We start from the raw sequence: 15,292 nt of genomic DNA on the forward strand, positions 1-15,292 counted from the left end.
GCACGAGGCGCACCCATTTCAAAAGAGAACTTCTATAATGTAGTTCAACCACTGATCTTACTTCAAAGGATTTTACGCTGCAAAAAGATGGTCGTAAGTGACGTCATCAAACGGCGGAAGTTTACATGGACGACAAACTCTCATTTCGTCTCTAGCCACAGAGATAACCTGCTCAATGATATTTTTGAGGTCGTGGCTAGTGCCTTCTATTGTTCTTGCGCATCACCGCCACTTCTGTGGCAGTCCGTAAAGCGAGTTTGTGTTCCGAAGCTCATGACCTTACACCCTGAGTCATGAGGTCGACGGCAATAGTTGCTTGTTCAAATTTGTTTTTGTTCCAGTGAATCAAGGTGCAGATAAGTGAAGAAGCATTGTGTTTGTTATTCACATGTTGTGGCTCACACCTAATATTGTTTCCCTTAAGCTTATATTTGTACATGAAGCAAGGCGACTAAAATCATGGAAACAAGCCGTGAAATGTACGTGCCATAAGCCGCAAGTAGGAGGTGGCTCGATTTGCAGAATCAAAGTCCGTGTGTTTTGGCCGCTTCAAATTTATGTTGTAAAACTACTTGGGGACTTCAGTCGGCAATAGTAGTTCGGGTTGGAGATTAGCTGAGTGGATTTTAGTCATTGTGAGTGAATTTCTTTATTCGTGACACTGCCTGGGTTCCTCCATAGAAACCACCAATTATCTTTATTTTGCTGTCTGAAACACGCGAGTTCGGAACTCTGTATCAGGCAATATAGAGTCCAGTGTTTTGTAGAGATAAGGAAGTTAGCAACGTAAATCTCTCATGCAAATTTGCCCAAAACCAGTGGCAGTCTATTCTTTCTCTGATACCTCCATTTGAGTCTGATCTCTGGCGCCATGAGTGTCCGAATGGGCTATCACTAAGTCTCAAGTTCCGACCTTTTTGGCATCGTGCAACATGTGGCTTTACTACAATGTATTGCCAGGATCTGTTTTCTATAATTGGGAAAAATTCCCTGTTTAGGGGTATAGGATATTTTCTCTATACATCTGTCCATTTGACTCTGACAGGACTAATCTGAATTTGAAATTGGAGTGAGTTTAGTTTCTTTCACTAGTCTCTGGCTTCTTGATCGTTTCACACTCTTCCTCAGCGGCATGCTTTTCATCAGCATCCTGCTTCAATAGACGTCCTTCCCTGTGATTTTCACGCACTGCCTCTGTGCTGTTTTCATCCGTATCACTATAAGGCTTGTCATCATAAAGCTTGAGGTTTTCAAGATCTGTAGCAGCTGTTTCATGACGAAGTGGAAGCTTTCGAGCAATTTCGACTGCCTTCCAGGGCTTCCATGAAGGTGTCTGCGCAAAGATCAAATCGACTTCCTCCAACGATCTACCCTTGGTCTCCGGGTACAAGAAGTAGAAGACTGGAATCATGCAGAAGTTGATACCGGCGAAGATAAGGTACGTATAGTGGTCAATTCTGTTGAAACAAATCGATGTGATCATGACGACAAGGAAATTGAACCCCCAATTACAGGCGGTGGATATAGCAGTCGTTGGTGCTCTGACTTCCAAAGAGGAAACCTCAGGAGGGTACAACCAAGTAAGTGACAAGAGAGACATCCCGAAGAAGGTGTTGAATGCAAACAACAAAAATGCGGCACCGATCTGACCTCCGTCATGACCTTGGTGGGCCATTTCCATGGAAACAGTAAGGAAAAGCATACTTAAACAGCACCCAGCTGAACCAAACAAAAAAAGAGGTCTTCTTCCTACTCTTTCAATGACCCAGATAGGGATGAGTGAGGCAAGAAAGAACTCAAGACCATTGCATGCAGCCAATAGCCTCGACTCCATTGGACCCTGGCCAATGTATTCTTCAAAAATAGTACCAGCATAGTATGCAATCAAATTAATGCCACAAATCTGCTGCATAACCTGAGACCAGCCGGCAAGATTAACTCTCTGAAAATTCTTACGTTCACCTTGTTTGAAAAGAGCACGAAGGTTGAAGCTAGAGCCTCCACCAGCAGATTGTTCAGCACGCAAAGAAGCCTTGATATCAGCAATGAGATTTTGAACAAACTCGTCACTGGGAACGGTGTCGTACAATGCAGCAAATACACTAGCAGCTTCTTCGTATCGTTTCTGGCCAACGAGCCATCTTGGAGACTCTGGGAAGCTGTAGCCAAAAAAGGTGATTCCGAGTGGAAAGATAAGCTGAAACGCGATGGGGAATCTCCACGAAACCTCACCGAATTGTTCTGTAAAGTAGAAGGCGAAGTCAATCCAGTAGGAAACACAGATACCAAGGGTAATCAAGGCACCTTGGATGCATAGTGACTTACCTCTACTGCTGGCTTTAGAGCACTCAGCGGCGTATAGAGGAACTGTAGCGGTAAGTATACCATTGCCCACGCCTGATATAATACGTGCAACAATCAAAAAGATGGTTCCAGTGGCAGCAGCTTGTAAAACACCTCCAATGATGATCACCACACATCCCCAGAAAATCAACTTCACCCTACCAAACATATCACCAATGTACATTGTAGAGAGCGCACCAACCAAACATCCGACAGCATAGAGGCCGATAGTGGTCCCTTGCATGACAGCATAGCTCTCCTCAGGATTAGACACTGTATCAATCTCAGGAAATCGAGCTCGAAAAGTAGGAAGGGTTAGAAGTGAGCCCATGACGCCCTGGTCGTAACCAAATAGGAAAAATCCGACACCACACAAACCAACAATGGCTTGGTTAAGTCTATCACCCTTGCATTTCAAGTAAGTAGGAACTTCTTCTCTAGATTTATTAGAAACTGAAGACCCAATTTCATGCATCATGAATATTAAGTATGGTGTTTTTGGACCTGGCTATGTATGCTCATTTATACCCCGGACCGATTGCAAAAATTTGAGACGACATTCCTCGGCGACCTCACAGCTTGCAATGCCAAGTCAACAGGTGACGTAGCCGTACTTGATACTGTCTGGGATCATCTTTTGATAAAATGTAGAAGACTTTTTTTGGCGCATGTTTTCATGGCAGTCAACAATCAGGGTCCTGGCCAAGTGCTGATAATACGGTATATAATGGGGATGCCATGCATGAAGCATCGCTTCGGCAACCTTGGATAATAGTGCAGATTGTCGGATAAATCAAGGGTGGGTGCTTTAAAAATTTGCTCAACCAATTAATCTTATTGGGAACTATGGTGCTTGAAGAATAGATGTTAATAGGCTTTTAAAAGCTTCAGCTTGATTTGTTGTGAATGGAATTTTGCGTGTACGTCCAAGAAAAGTACTCTATCTTGTCATGTCCCAAGAAAGTCACTATGAACTCTTCTTCTTTTCTCGACAGTACATGAGAGGACTTTTCTTAGTACGTAGACCAAAATCAATTTCTCAAGTCTTTGGCAGTGAGGTTGTATCCTAACTGAGATGTATCTCGACGATCAAGAATTCATACTCATTTTGCAGCCATTCGTGTTACTTTACAAAATTTACAGGCTCTTCTTCGCAAGTCATCATGGTCGACTATGATCAGAGGATAGTCAAGAGAGTCCAGCGGGGCTTGTGAGCCCCTCCGTTCTACTTGGCAATAATGTGTATACCATGTGTGGGATGACGTAGAAAATTCTATCAAGAGAGGGGCATCTCTTTCGCGCCATTGTGGGGGAGCTGTTTCGTTACATTGTGGGGAAGCCGTGGGTACGAACACATAGGAAAAAATTGTAGGGTATTCAGAGACAATCTTCGGACTAGACAAGATATACAGTTTTGACCCCATATATTGTACATTTATTTTTCCCGCTGATCATTGTTGTCACCCTTCAATTCCTCATCATGTGAAACCATGTTGTTCGAGTGATGATCAATTGCAGGTTTCTCCTCTTTAATGCTTTCAGTATCGACTCGTTCGTGAAAGTATGGCATTGTAGCAGCAACCTTCACACATTGCCATGGCTTCCAGGCTGATGTCTCCGCAAAGATCAAGTCCATCTCTTCCAAAGACCTACCCTTAGTCTCTGGGTATAGGAAGTAGAACACAGGCACCATGAGGAAGTTAATAGCAAAGAAAATAAGATACGTGTGATGGTCTATTGAGTTGAAGCAGATTGGAGTTATCATCACCACCATGAAATTGAAACCCCAATTGCAGGCAGTGGAGATGGCAGTGGTGGGAGCTCTGACCTCCAACGAAGATACCTCAGGTGGGTATAACCAGGTGAGCGACAAAAGGGACATCCCGAAGAAGGAGTTAAAGGCGAACAACATGACCGCAGCACCAATGGAACCCCCATCATTGCCTCTATGGGCAACCTCCATACAAACATAAAGCAACAACATACTTAAGCACTGGCCAGCGGTACCGAATATAAATAGCTTTCTTCTTCCAACCCTTTCAATGATGAATATAGGAATGAGGGACGCCAAAAAGTACTCAGTACCGTTGCAGGCAGCCAAAATACGTGATTCTAAAGCGTCCATGCCGATATACTCCTCAAATATGGTACCAGCATAGTAGGTGATCAAATTGATGCCGCAGATCTGCTGCATGGTTTGAGACCAGCCCGCCAAATTGACTCTTTGGAAGTTTTTATGCTTCCCTTGTTTGAGAAGTGCCTTTACGCTGAACTTATTACCACCTGCTTTCTTTTCAGCATCTAAACTCTGAGAGATGTCCTCAATTAGCCGTTGCACAAAAGGGTCATTTGGAGTTTTGTCGTACAAGGAGGCAAATACCCTGGAAGCTTCCTCAGCTCTGGTTTGACCCATAAGCCATCTGGGAGACTCGGGGAACGTAGTTCCAAAACAAGCAATTCCAAGTGGGAAGATAAGTTGGAATGCAATGGGAAATCTCCATGAAACTTCACCAAACTGCTCTGTGAAGTAAAAAGCAAAGTCTATCCAATATGAAACGGCAATTCCAAAGGTAATCAAGGATCCATGAATACAAAGCGATTTTCCTCTGCTTGCGGCTTTCGAACACTCGGCAGCGTAAAGAGGCACCGTGGCAGTGAGTAACCCGTTACCCACACCAGATATGACCCTAGCCACGATCAAAAAGTCAGTATTCATCGCTGCTGCCTGTAAGACGCCACCAATAATAATTATAACACATCCCCAGAAAATCATCTTGACTCTGCCAAACTTATCACCAAGATACATCGTACAGAGAGCACCTACCAAACAACCCACTGCATAGCAGCCAATGACCCACCCTTGCCAGATAGCATAACTCTGTTCCTCGTTGGAAACAGTATCCATTTCAGGGAAGCGAGCTCTGAAGGTGGGAAGTGTAAGAAGCGATCCCATTACACCCTGATCATACCCGAAAAGAAAAAAACCCACGCCACATAAAGAGGTGATCGCAGTATTGAGTCTTTCGCCACGTAGTTTGAGAAACTTGGGTACCTCCTCTGAAATCTGAGAAGTCTTGGATTCGGTTTCGGACATCTTGTTGCTATTCGGGCAGTGTTGATGGACATTTTGCAGCCATTTATATGGTCAAGAGAACATCGCCGAAAGTGTCCCCACACCCCCACGAAACAACAAATAGACAGCGCCAAGAGACACATAAAGAAAGAAACATCAGGAAAAAGTAGCAAAATAAATTTTGGAAGACGTCTTTTCTTGACGTCTCGGGCTTCGTGAATGTGGTTGTTACGCAATGGTACTTCCAAGTGAACTGCAGACAGCGGGTTCAGTTTTCTTAGGACTCTGGTATGCCACTGGGGAATCGGACAGAGGTTCACAAGGGATGTACATACACCGATTCATCTGAAACAAAAGATTTCGTTCACCTTCTTTTTTGAATTAGTTATAGCGTTTCTCCGATGTCCATTTCTGCTCCCTCAGTTGGGCTGGATGGGTCAAGAAATGCTCCATTAGATGCCGGCGGTCATGTATACGTGGAGAAGAAAGCGTGTTGGCGGAGGAAATTTCTTAGCGAGTGGGAGTAAGAAAAAACCTTATTGTCAATCACGGAATTTGATGCTTGCGTTCCATCAATGTGATGAAAGAATGGTTGGATGTTTGTGTGGTGGCTAGAATTGTAGCAAAAGACGCAGACTTTCAAACGAGGTGAACGAACTCAGGAAAGTTGATAACACTTGATGATTTTGCCACTTGAGGGAGCTATTGGTTTCTCTGATGCTAATTCATGTGTCGTTTTTCAGTAACCTCGTACCATGAAAATGCAGTAGCATAGTGAATGAAGAAGACGTTACATGGATTTACTCAAAGCGTCGGAGCACTTAAAACTCTACTTTGAGTTATGGGTGGATAATGAGGGCGACCCCATGGCTGCAAAAATGTCGTCGCTGTGTCAGCGGCAGGGACCAGCCTACAACCTGTTATCTCCACCGTACATCCAATAGTGCAACATCGATGACAACGTTAATTTTCTGATAAACGAAGTAGCCATAACTCTCTTCCAAGAATGTTATATTCCTCACCAGCCATTTTGACTCGATTCCTTCCAGTGGGACCTGCGACATTGTCGTCAAATGCTCCGGAAATTGGTGGGCACATCTTTAAAAATGAGGTACAGACAGAATTTTTTTTTGTCACCCCATGTAATCGCAGTCTCTAAAGGTTCTTCATTGTGCAAACTTTCTCTTTCGTGCTTTGTCGGTACATGTTACTAAGCTTAGCGAGCGTGATAGTACTCCAAGAATTCGTCGCGGACCATTACTCCAGCACTCAAGGAGATATACTAATACTCAATACACCAACGACAGAAATCCTAGTGATGACGATGAGTTTAGACATAACCGTTCAAAATCAAGAATGCCAAATCGACGAACAGTGTAAATCTACTTCCAATTCCACCTCAATACTCACCAGTGCGCAGGTGTCGCGGACTAACGCAGATGATCTAGGGAAAATACGAGAGAGAAAACATTGAAGCTCAACTAGACGGAAAAAAAGCTCAGCAACAACTTACGTTTTGAACCTCCCAGAGCCCAAACCTTGAACCCTTTTTTTTGGGAATCCTGCCACTTTCACTGTCCTCAGTTTCCACCTACAGACGCACCACATCTGACGTCAGGGTCTCATTACGGTTTGATGGCCACCGGCAACAGATCGAAAAAAGAACTCAACTATATGACTTTACTTAGAAACTCCTAGATTTCTTGATCGGGCCAATCGGGCAAAAGAAACTTTTGATCGGTGTGGGCACTCTGCAACAGGCCAAGAGACAATCTAGCACGTTGGCTGCGAAAAGTGGATCCTCGATGTCACTGCGCGTGCAGCTCGTTGGGTCCAACAAAGAAAGGAGGCGGTATAGGAAACTTGTGATGGGATCTTCAAGAATTGAAGGATTCTAGAGGATTGAGGAGAGCACTAAGAGTAAAATTTTTACATGTTCACGGGAATTGGGCCTTTTAATGGGCGCTGACAAGACCCTGGGCAACGGAAAAACTCGGCGATTCAACAAATGGAAAGTGCGCCAAAAAATTTTCCTCTCAATTTTCGCAGCCAAATGTTCCCTAGTGAAGTTACACTGCAATAGGCCTACCACGCAATAGACAAAAAAAGGGAGACAGGTAGTGAGGATTTAGGAGATCTAGGAATTGTTGTAGCGTATTGGTGACTTTGGAAGCTACATTTCTCGACGGTTTAGCCACCGTTGGTGAACACCATGTCTACGTCTACTTCAGCTTCCCAGACGACAACACCAGCTAACGACAAACGTTGACACCGAATTGCACAATTCTTTATATCAAACGCCCTTTTCTCTCTTATCCATCATAATTTTTCTACATCAATCTTCACTCCCACACTCAAAGTGGCAGTTCCTGCGCGGCCCAACTTTCGAATGTTGGGATCCTCTTTCTTTCTGCACACCTCGAGGCAGACCAAAAATCGACCCTGGCGTCTAATCGGGCCGACACTTAAATACCCCTAGGGCCGCCTTGTACCGGAGCTTTTTCCCAGCAATTGTCGTTAGATAGTATGTACCGAGATTTAAGAGCCCGCAAACAGAGACAGATGAAGGAGGAAAGCGAAGTTACAGATAGCTATAGCCAACGGTTGCAAAATTCCTAAACCGGGCGCCTGGCAGGCTGATCCACTCTAAGTACGAAGTCCATGTCAACAATTCTCCACAACAGATGATCCCATAGAAAATCCAACCTGAAGGAATTTTTCTTTTGAGAATATAAATTTACAATTTCCCATAAATCCATTGGTTTGTTAATTGAAATCCTGATTTCAGCGCTTCGGACTTTTCGCTGGTCCCGCGCCGAGCGATGCTCGATTCGATGGTGGCCAGCGCGCTCGGCGCCTTTTGCTCGCTCACTTTTGGCACCAGTTTGGCTCTATTTTGACCCAACGGTTAGTGCGAAAAACCGCCCTCTCTAGTGCATTTCTTCGCACTGAGACATAGTGATTGAAGCGAGACAAATACCCCAACTTTCCTTTCCTCGACACCTCCCAGCGCTTTTCCCCAGACTACTCCTCCTGTCAGTCTGCTCCCCTGTTTTGCATGCGCTCTGGCTTGTGCCAACTTCTTACTAATAACCTCAGCCCGCCTTCCCTGCGACGCCTTTTATTTGCTACCAAATTCGTGCCCATATCCGCCAAACGTTTGCATCACCAACATCCTCCCCAGTCCATTTTTCATAAATTCGCTAAGTTCACGAAAAACATCATAATGCCCGATAAGTTACCCCTCAGCAAAGTCCCCCCCAACTTTCTCGGGCTCAATTCGGTCGAAAGGGCCGAGCCTGGCCCCGTCACAGAGTTCGTCAAGCAACACCAGGGCCACACCGTGATATCCAAGGTGTTGATCGCCAACAACGGTATTGCCGCGGTCAAAGAGATCCGATCCGTTCGCAAGTGGGCCTACGAGACCTTTGGCGACGAAAGAGCTATCCAGTTTGTCGCCATGGCAACGCCCGAGGATCTCGAGGCCAACGCCGAATACATTCGTATGGCCGACCAGTGCGTGGAGGTGCCTGGCGGCACCAACAACAACAACTACGCCAACGTCGAGCTTATAGTGGAGATTGCGGAACGCACAAACGTCCACGCTGTGTGGGCTGGCTGGGGCCATGCCTCCGAGAACCCCATGTTGCCCGAGATGTTGGCTGCGTCGCCTAAAAAAATCGTGTTCATAGGTCCCCCAGGTTCTGCCATGCGTTCTTTGGGTGACAAAATTTCGTCCACAATTGTTGCTCAGCATGCTGAGGTGCCATGTATCCCATGGTCAGGAACCGGTGTGGCCGACGTCGAAATCGATAAGGAAACCAACCTTGTGTCGGTGTCTGACGAAACGTACGCCAAGGGCTGCTGTTCGAGTCCTGAGGACGGTTTAGAGAAGGCCAAACAGATCGGCTTTCCCGTGATGATCAAGGCCTCCGAAGGTGGAGGCGGCAAAGGTATCCGTAAAGTCGACAACGAGGACGACTTCATCGCCTTGTACAACCAGGCTGCCAACGAAATCCCTGGCTCCCCAATATTTATCATGAAGTTGGCTGGCTCAGCCAGACACTTGGAAGTTCAACTTTTGGCCGACCAATACGGCACAAACATTTCCCTCTTCGGCCGTGACTGTTCTGTGCAAAGACGTCACCAGAAGATCATTGAAGAGGCTCCTGTGACAATCGCCAACCAGGAAACTTTCCGTGAGATGGAGAACGCCGCCGTCAGATTGGGTAAGCTAGTCGGTTACGTTTCTGCCGGTACTGTCGAGTACTTGTATTCTCACGCCGAGGACAAATTCTACTTCTTGGAGTTGAATCCTAGATTGCAGGTTGAGCATCCAACCACTGAGATGGTCACAGGTGTCAACTTACCAGCTGCACAGTTGCAAATCGCTATGGGTATCCCCATGCACAGAATTAGAGACATCAGAACCTTATACGGTGTGGACCCACACACAACAACAGAGATTGACTTCGAGTTTAAATCAGAGACTTCTTTGACTACCCAACGCCGTCCCAAGCCAAAGGGCCACTGTACGGCGTGTCGTATCACTTCTGAGGACCCAGGTGAAGGGTTCAAGCCCTCTGGTGGTAGCTTGCACGAATTGAACTTCCGTTCTTCGTCTAACGTGTGGGGTTACTTCTCTGTGAGCAATCAGTCATCGATTCATTCATTTTCAGATTCCCAGTTTGGTCATATTTTCGCCTTTGGTGAGAACCGTCAGGCCAGTAGGAAACATATGGTTGTGGCCCTTAAAGAGTTGTCGATCCGAGGTGACTTCAGAACTACTGTCGAGTACTTGATCAAGTTGTTGGAAACCCCCGACTTCGAGGACAACACCATCACCACTGGCTGGTTGGACGAGTTGATCAGCAAGAAGTTGACCGCAGAGAGACCCGACCCTATTCTTGCAGTTTTATGCGGTGCTGCTACCAAGGCCTTTATCGCTTCCAGAGACGACAGGAAAGAGTACGCTATGTCTCTCGAGAAGGGCCAGGTGCCAAACAAGCTGTTGTTGCGGACGATCTTCCCTATTGAGTTCATCTACGAGGGTCACAAGTACAAGTTCACAGCCACCATGTCCTCTGAAGATGCTTTCACATTATTTTTGAACGGTACGAGAGCCGTGGTTGGTATTCGTTCTCTTTCTGATGGAGGCTTATTATGTTCCATCGACGGTCAGTCTCACTCCATCTACTGGAAAGACGAACCGTCTGCTACCAGACTTTCTGTTGACGGCAAAACGTGCTTGTTGGAGGCTGAGAACGACCCTACGCAATTGAGAACCCCATCTCCGGGTAAACTTGTGAAGTACACTGTCGAGTCTGGCGAGCACGTTGTTGCTGGCCAGGCGTACGCCGAGGTGGAAGTCATGAAGATGTGTATGCCTTTGATTGCCCAGGAGAACGGTGTTGTGCAGACAATCAAGCAGCCTGGCTCTACGGTCAATGCAGGTGACATCTTGGCCATTTTAGCCTTGGACGATCCATCCAAGGTAAAGCACGCTTTGCCTTTCGAGGGCACTTTGCCTGAATTTGGTGAGCCAAGCATTCAAGGTACTCGTCCAGTCCACAAATTCAAAAAGTACTCTTCAATCTTGAGAAATATTCTTGCTGGTTACGATAACCAGGTCATCATGAACTCCACGTTGAAGAACTTGATTGAAGTTTTGCGTGACAGGGAGTTGCCCTACTCTGAGTGGATCATGCACTGCTCAGCTTTGCACTCGAGATTGCCTATTAAATTAGACGAGGCCTTGACTGCTTCTATTGAAAGAAGTCACTCCAGAGGTGCCGAATTCCCTGCAAAGAACCTCCTCAAACTCATGAGCAAAGCCGAGAAAGAAAGCTCCGATCCTCTTTTCGGCAGCATCGTTGCACCTTTGGTGGATGTCGCTAACAGATACGCTAATGGCTTGGTAGAGCACGAGTACCAATTCATCTCAAGTTTGATCAATGAGTACTATGAGGTGGAGAAGTTGTTTTCCGGCGGTGTATCGCGTGAGGAAGACGTCATTTTGAAGCTTAGAGACGAAAACAAGTCTGACTTGAACAAAGTGCTGATCATTGCTCTTTCTCACTCTCGTGTTTCTGCAAAAAACAATTTGATTTTGGCCATTCTTGACGCCTATCAGCCAATTTTGCAACAGTCTGCCACTATCGCTACTCCTATCCGGGAATCCTTGAGAAACATAGTGGAGTTAGAATCCCGTGGAACAGCCAAGGTCGCATTGAAAGCCAGAGAGATCTTGATTCAGTGTTCTTTGCCATCCATTAAGGAAAGGTCAGATCAGTTGGAGCACATCTTAAGATCTTCCGTTCTTCAAACGTCTTACGGTGAAGTATACGCCAAATACAGATCCCCAGCCTTCGATGTTATTCGTGAGGTCGTTGATTCAAAGCACACAGTCTTTGACGTTTTGTTGCAATTCTTGGTGAACCCGGATGAGTGGGTGGCCATGGCTGCTGCTGAAGTCTACGTTCGCCGTTCATACAGAGCGTACTCCTTGGGACCAATTACCTACCACTTCCACGAGCAAGAAAAGTTGCCTATCATGGTGTGGGCGTTCCAATTGCCCTCTCTTTCTTCTCATGCTGCTCCCCATGCTACTTTCAAGAACGACGCCAGCTCCATGGGCAGAGCCGCCTCGGTTTCCGACTTGTCATTCGTTGTTGACAACAAGAAGGAGCTGAATGTGAGAACAGGTGTTTTGGTTCCTGTAAAGCATATTGACGACATGGACGAGATGCTCATAGCTGGTCTCGACAAAATCGAGCCTTCCGATGCTATTACCTTCCAGGCCGGCTCTGAGCCTGAGTACATGAACGTTGTAAACGTTGCTGTAACTAACATTGACGGCTATGAAACCGAAGAGGAGGTTTTGGCTAAGGTTCACGAAACAATTGAGGACACCAAAGAGGAATTGAAGGCTGCTGCTGTTCGTCGTATCACCTTCGTGTTTGGTAACAAGGTCGGTTCCTACCCTAAGTACTACACCTTTACTGCGCCAGACTATGTCGAGAATAAGGTTATCAGACACATCGAGCCTGCTTTGGCCTTCCAGTTGGAGCTCGGAAGAATGGAAAACTTTGACATCAAGCCCATCTTTACCGATAACAGAAACATCCATGTCTACGAAGCTGTGGGTAAAAACTCCCCATCTGACAAGAGATTCTTCACTCGTGGTATCATCAGAACCGGCGTTATTAGTGAGGATATTTCTATTGCCGAGTACTTGATTGCTGAGTCGAATAGGTTGATGTCTGACATTTTGGATGCCTTGGAGGTGATTGACACTTCCAACTCAGACTTGAACCATATCTTCATCAACTTCTCTGCTGTATTCAACGTTACCCCTGAGGATGTTGAGGCTGCATTTGGCTCGTTTTTGGAGAGATTTGGCAGAAGATTGTGGAGATTGAGGGTCACCAGTGCCGAAATTAGAATCTCTTGTGTGGACCCCGCCTCTGGCCAGCCATTCCCATTGAGAGCTATCATCAACAACGTTTCTGGTTATGTCGTCAAATCTGAATTGTACATGGAGATCAAGAACAATAAGGGCGAGTGGGTGTTCAAGTCAATTGGCAACCCTGGCTCTATGCACATGAGATCCATCAACACTCCTTACCCTGCTAAGGAATCCTTGCAGCCCAAGCGTTACAGAGCTCACAACATGGGAACCACATATGTATACGATTTCCCGGAGTTGTTCCGCCAGGCAACCCTTTCCCAGTGGAAGAAACACGCTAAGGACTCTAAGATTCCAAAAGACTTCTTCGTTTCTGAGGAATTGATCAACGACGACAATGGTGGATTGACCGCAGTGGAAAGAGAACCCGGCTCGTCCAAGATCGGTATGGTTGGCTTTAAGGTCTCTGTCAAGACCCCAGAATACCCGCACGGACGTCAATTTATCATCGTTGCTAACGACATCACTCACAAGATTGGTTCTTTCGGTCCGGAGGAAGACGAGTTTTTCAACAAGTGTACCGAATTAGCTCGTTCGTTAGGTATTCCAAGAATTTACCTTTCCGCCAACTCTGGTGCCAGAATCGGTGTTGCTGAGGAGTTGCTTCCATACTACAAGGTTGCTTGGAATGAGGAGGGCAAGCCTGAGAAGGGTTTCAAGTACTTGTACTTGACCTCGGCCGATAAGACGGCTCTTGATGAAAGCGACAAGGGCAACGCCGTTATAACAGAAAGAGTAGTTGAGCAAGGAGAAGAACGCCATGTCATCAAGACCATTGTTGGTTCTGAAAATGGTCTCGGTGTTGAGTGTCTTAAGGGCTCCGGTTTGATTGCTGGTGCTACTTCCAAGGCTTACAAAGACATCTTCACCATCACATTGGTGACGTGCAGATCTGTGGGTATTGGTGCCTACTTGGTGAGATTGGGTCAGCGTGCGATTCAGATCGAAGGCCAGCCAATCATCTTGACAGGTGCCCCTGCCATCAACAAGTTGTTGGGTAGAGAGGTTTACACTTCAAACTTGCAACTTGGTGGAACACAAATCATGTACAGAAATGGTGTTTCTCACTTGACTGCTACTGACGACTTGGCCGGTGTGGAGAAAATCATGGAGTGGATGTCGTACATTCCAGCTAAGCGAAACACTCCAGTGCCAATTTTGCACAGCAATGATCCTTGGGACAGAGACATCGAGTTTGCTCCAGCACAGAAGGAACCTTACGACGTCAGATATATGATTAATGGACGTGAGCTTGAAAATGGCGAGTTCGAGGCTGGCTTATTCGATAAGGGCTCCTTCCAGGAGACCTTGTCTGGTTGGGCCAGAGGTGTTGTTGTTGGACGTGCCCGTCTTGGAGGAATTCCTATTGGTGTTATTGGTGTTGAGACCAGAACTGTGGACAACTTGGTTCCTGCTGACCCTGCCAACCCAGAGTCTACTGAAATCATGCTTCAAGAAGCTGGTCAAGTGTGGTACCCCAACTCTGCTTTCAAGACCGCTCAGGCCATTAACGATTTCAACCACGGTGAACAGCTACCATTGATGATCTTAGCTAACTGGAGAGGTTTCTCCGGTGGTCAGCGTGACATGTTCAACGAGGTTCTCAAGTACGGTTCCTACATTGTGGATGCCTTGGTTGATTTCAAGCAGCCTATCTTTACCTACATTCCACCTCACGGTGAATTAAGAGGAGGTTCATGGGTCGTTGTGGACCCTACCATCAACGCTGACATGATGGAGATGTATGCTGACGTTGAGTCTAGAGCCGGTGTGTTGGAACCAGAAGGGATGGTTGGCATCAAGTACAGGAGAGACAAATTATTGGCTACCATGGAGCGCTTAGACCCAGAGTATAATGCATTGAAGCAGAAGCTTAACAGTAAGCTCGAGCCTGAGGAGCACGCGAAGGTGGCTGCTCAGCTTGTTGCTCGTGAGAAGTTGTTGATGCCTATCTATGCTCAGATTTCAGTCCAGTTTGCTGACTTGCACGACAGATCGGGAAGAATGTTGGCGAAGGGTGTTATCCGCAAAGAGATCGAGTGGGTCCACGCGAGAAGATTCTTCTTCTGGCGTTTGCGCAGACGTTTGAACGAGGAGTACTTGTTGCACAAGATTGGCGACATCGTAAAGAACGCCTCTCGCTTGGAGAAGGTTGCTCGTTTGAGAAGTTGGATGCCTACAGTTGACTACGAGGACGACGAGGCTGTAAGCAACTTCATTGAGACAAATCACGCTAAATTGGGCAAGCGTATCGAGGAATTGAAGAGCGAACAGAACCGCCACGACTTATACAAGCTTCTCAAGAAGGACGGTCCAGCTGCTAGTGCTGCCATCAAGGACTTCTTGAGCACCTTGCCTGCGGCCGAAAGACAGCAGTTGCTTGGCAATCACTGAAATTTATTGAGAAA

General features: G+C 46.4%; 3 protein-coding genes across 3 annotated transcripts; 1 reads left to right on the forward strand and 2 right to left on the reverse strand. All coding sequences in view use genetic code 12, as the record gives it.

Annotated features, from left to right (window-relative positions):
* Window positions 1–1,075: 1,075 nt before the first annotated feature.
* On the reverse strand, window positions 1,076–2,818 carry CJI96_0001403 (sugar porter family MFS transporter; the record flags this gene model as incomplete). Its single annotated transcript, XM_029033092.2, has 1 exon — window positions 1,076–2,818. One exon carries the CDS (start codon window positions 2,816–2,818, stop codon window positions 1,076–1,078), a length of 1,743 nt encoding a protein of 580 aa, XP_028893407.2.
* Window positions 2,819–3,778: 960 nt separating this feature from the next.
* CJI96_0001404 (sugar porter family MFS transporter) lies at window positions 3,779–5,437 on the reverse strand (the record flags this gene model as incomplete). Its single annotated transcript, XM_029033093.2, has 1 exon — window positions 3,779–5,437. The coding sequence occupies one exon, from the start codon at window positions 5,435–5,437 to the stop codon at window positions 3,779–3,781; it is 1,659 nt and encodes a 552-aa protein (XP_028893408.2).
* A 3,205-nt stretch (window positions 5,438–8,642) lies between these two features.
* Window positions 8,643–15,278, forward strand: ACC1 (acetyl-CoA carboxylase ACC1; the record flags this gene model as incomplete). The annotated part of the gene is made up of 1 exon (XM_029033094.2): window positions 8,643–15,278. One exon carries the CDS (start codon window positions 8,643–8,645, stop codon window positions 15,276–15,278), a length of 6,636 nt encoding a protein of 2,211 aa, XP_028893409.2.
* Window positions 15,279–15,292: the final 14 nt, after the last annotated feature.

Source organism: Candidozyma auris, chromosome 1, assembly GCF_003013715.1.
Source record: "Candidozyma auris chromosome 1, complete sequence".
NCBI lineage: Eukaryota > Fungi > Ascomycota > Pichiomycetes > Serinales > Metschnikowiaceae > Candidozyma > Candidozyma auris.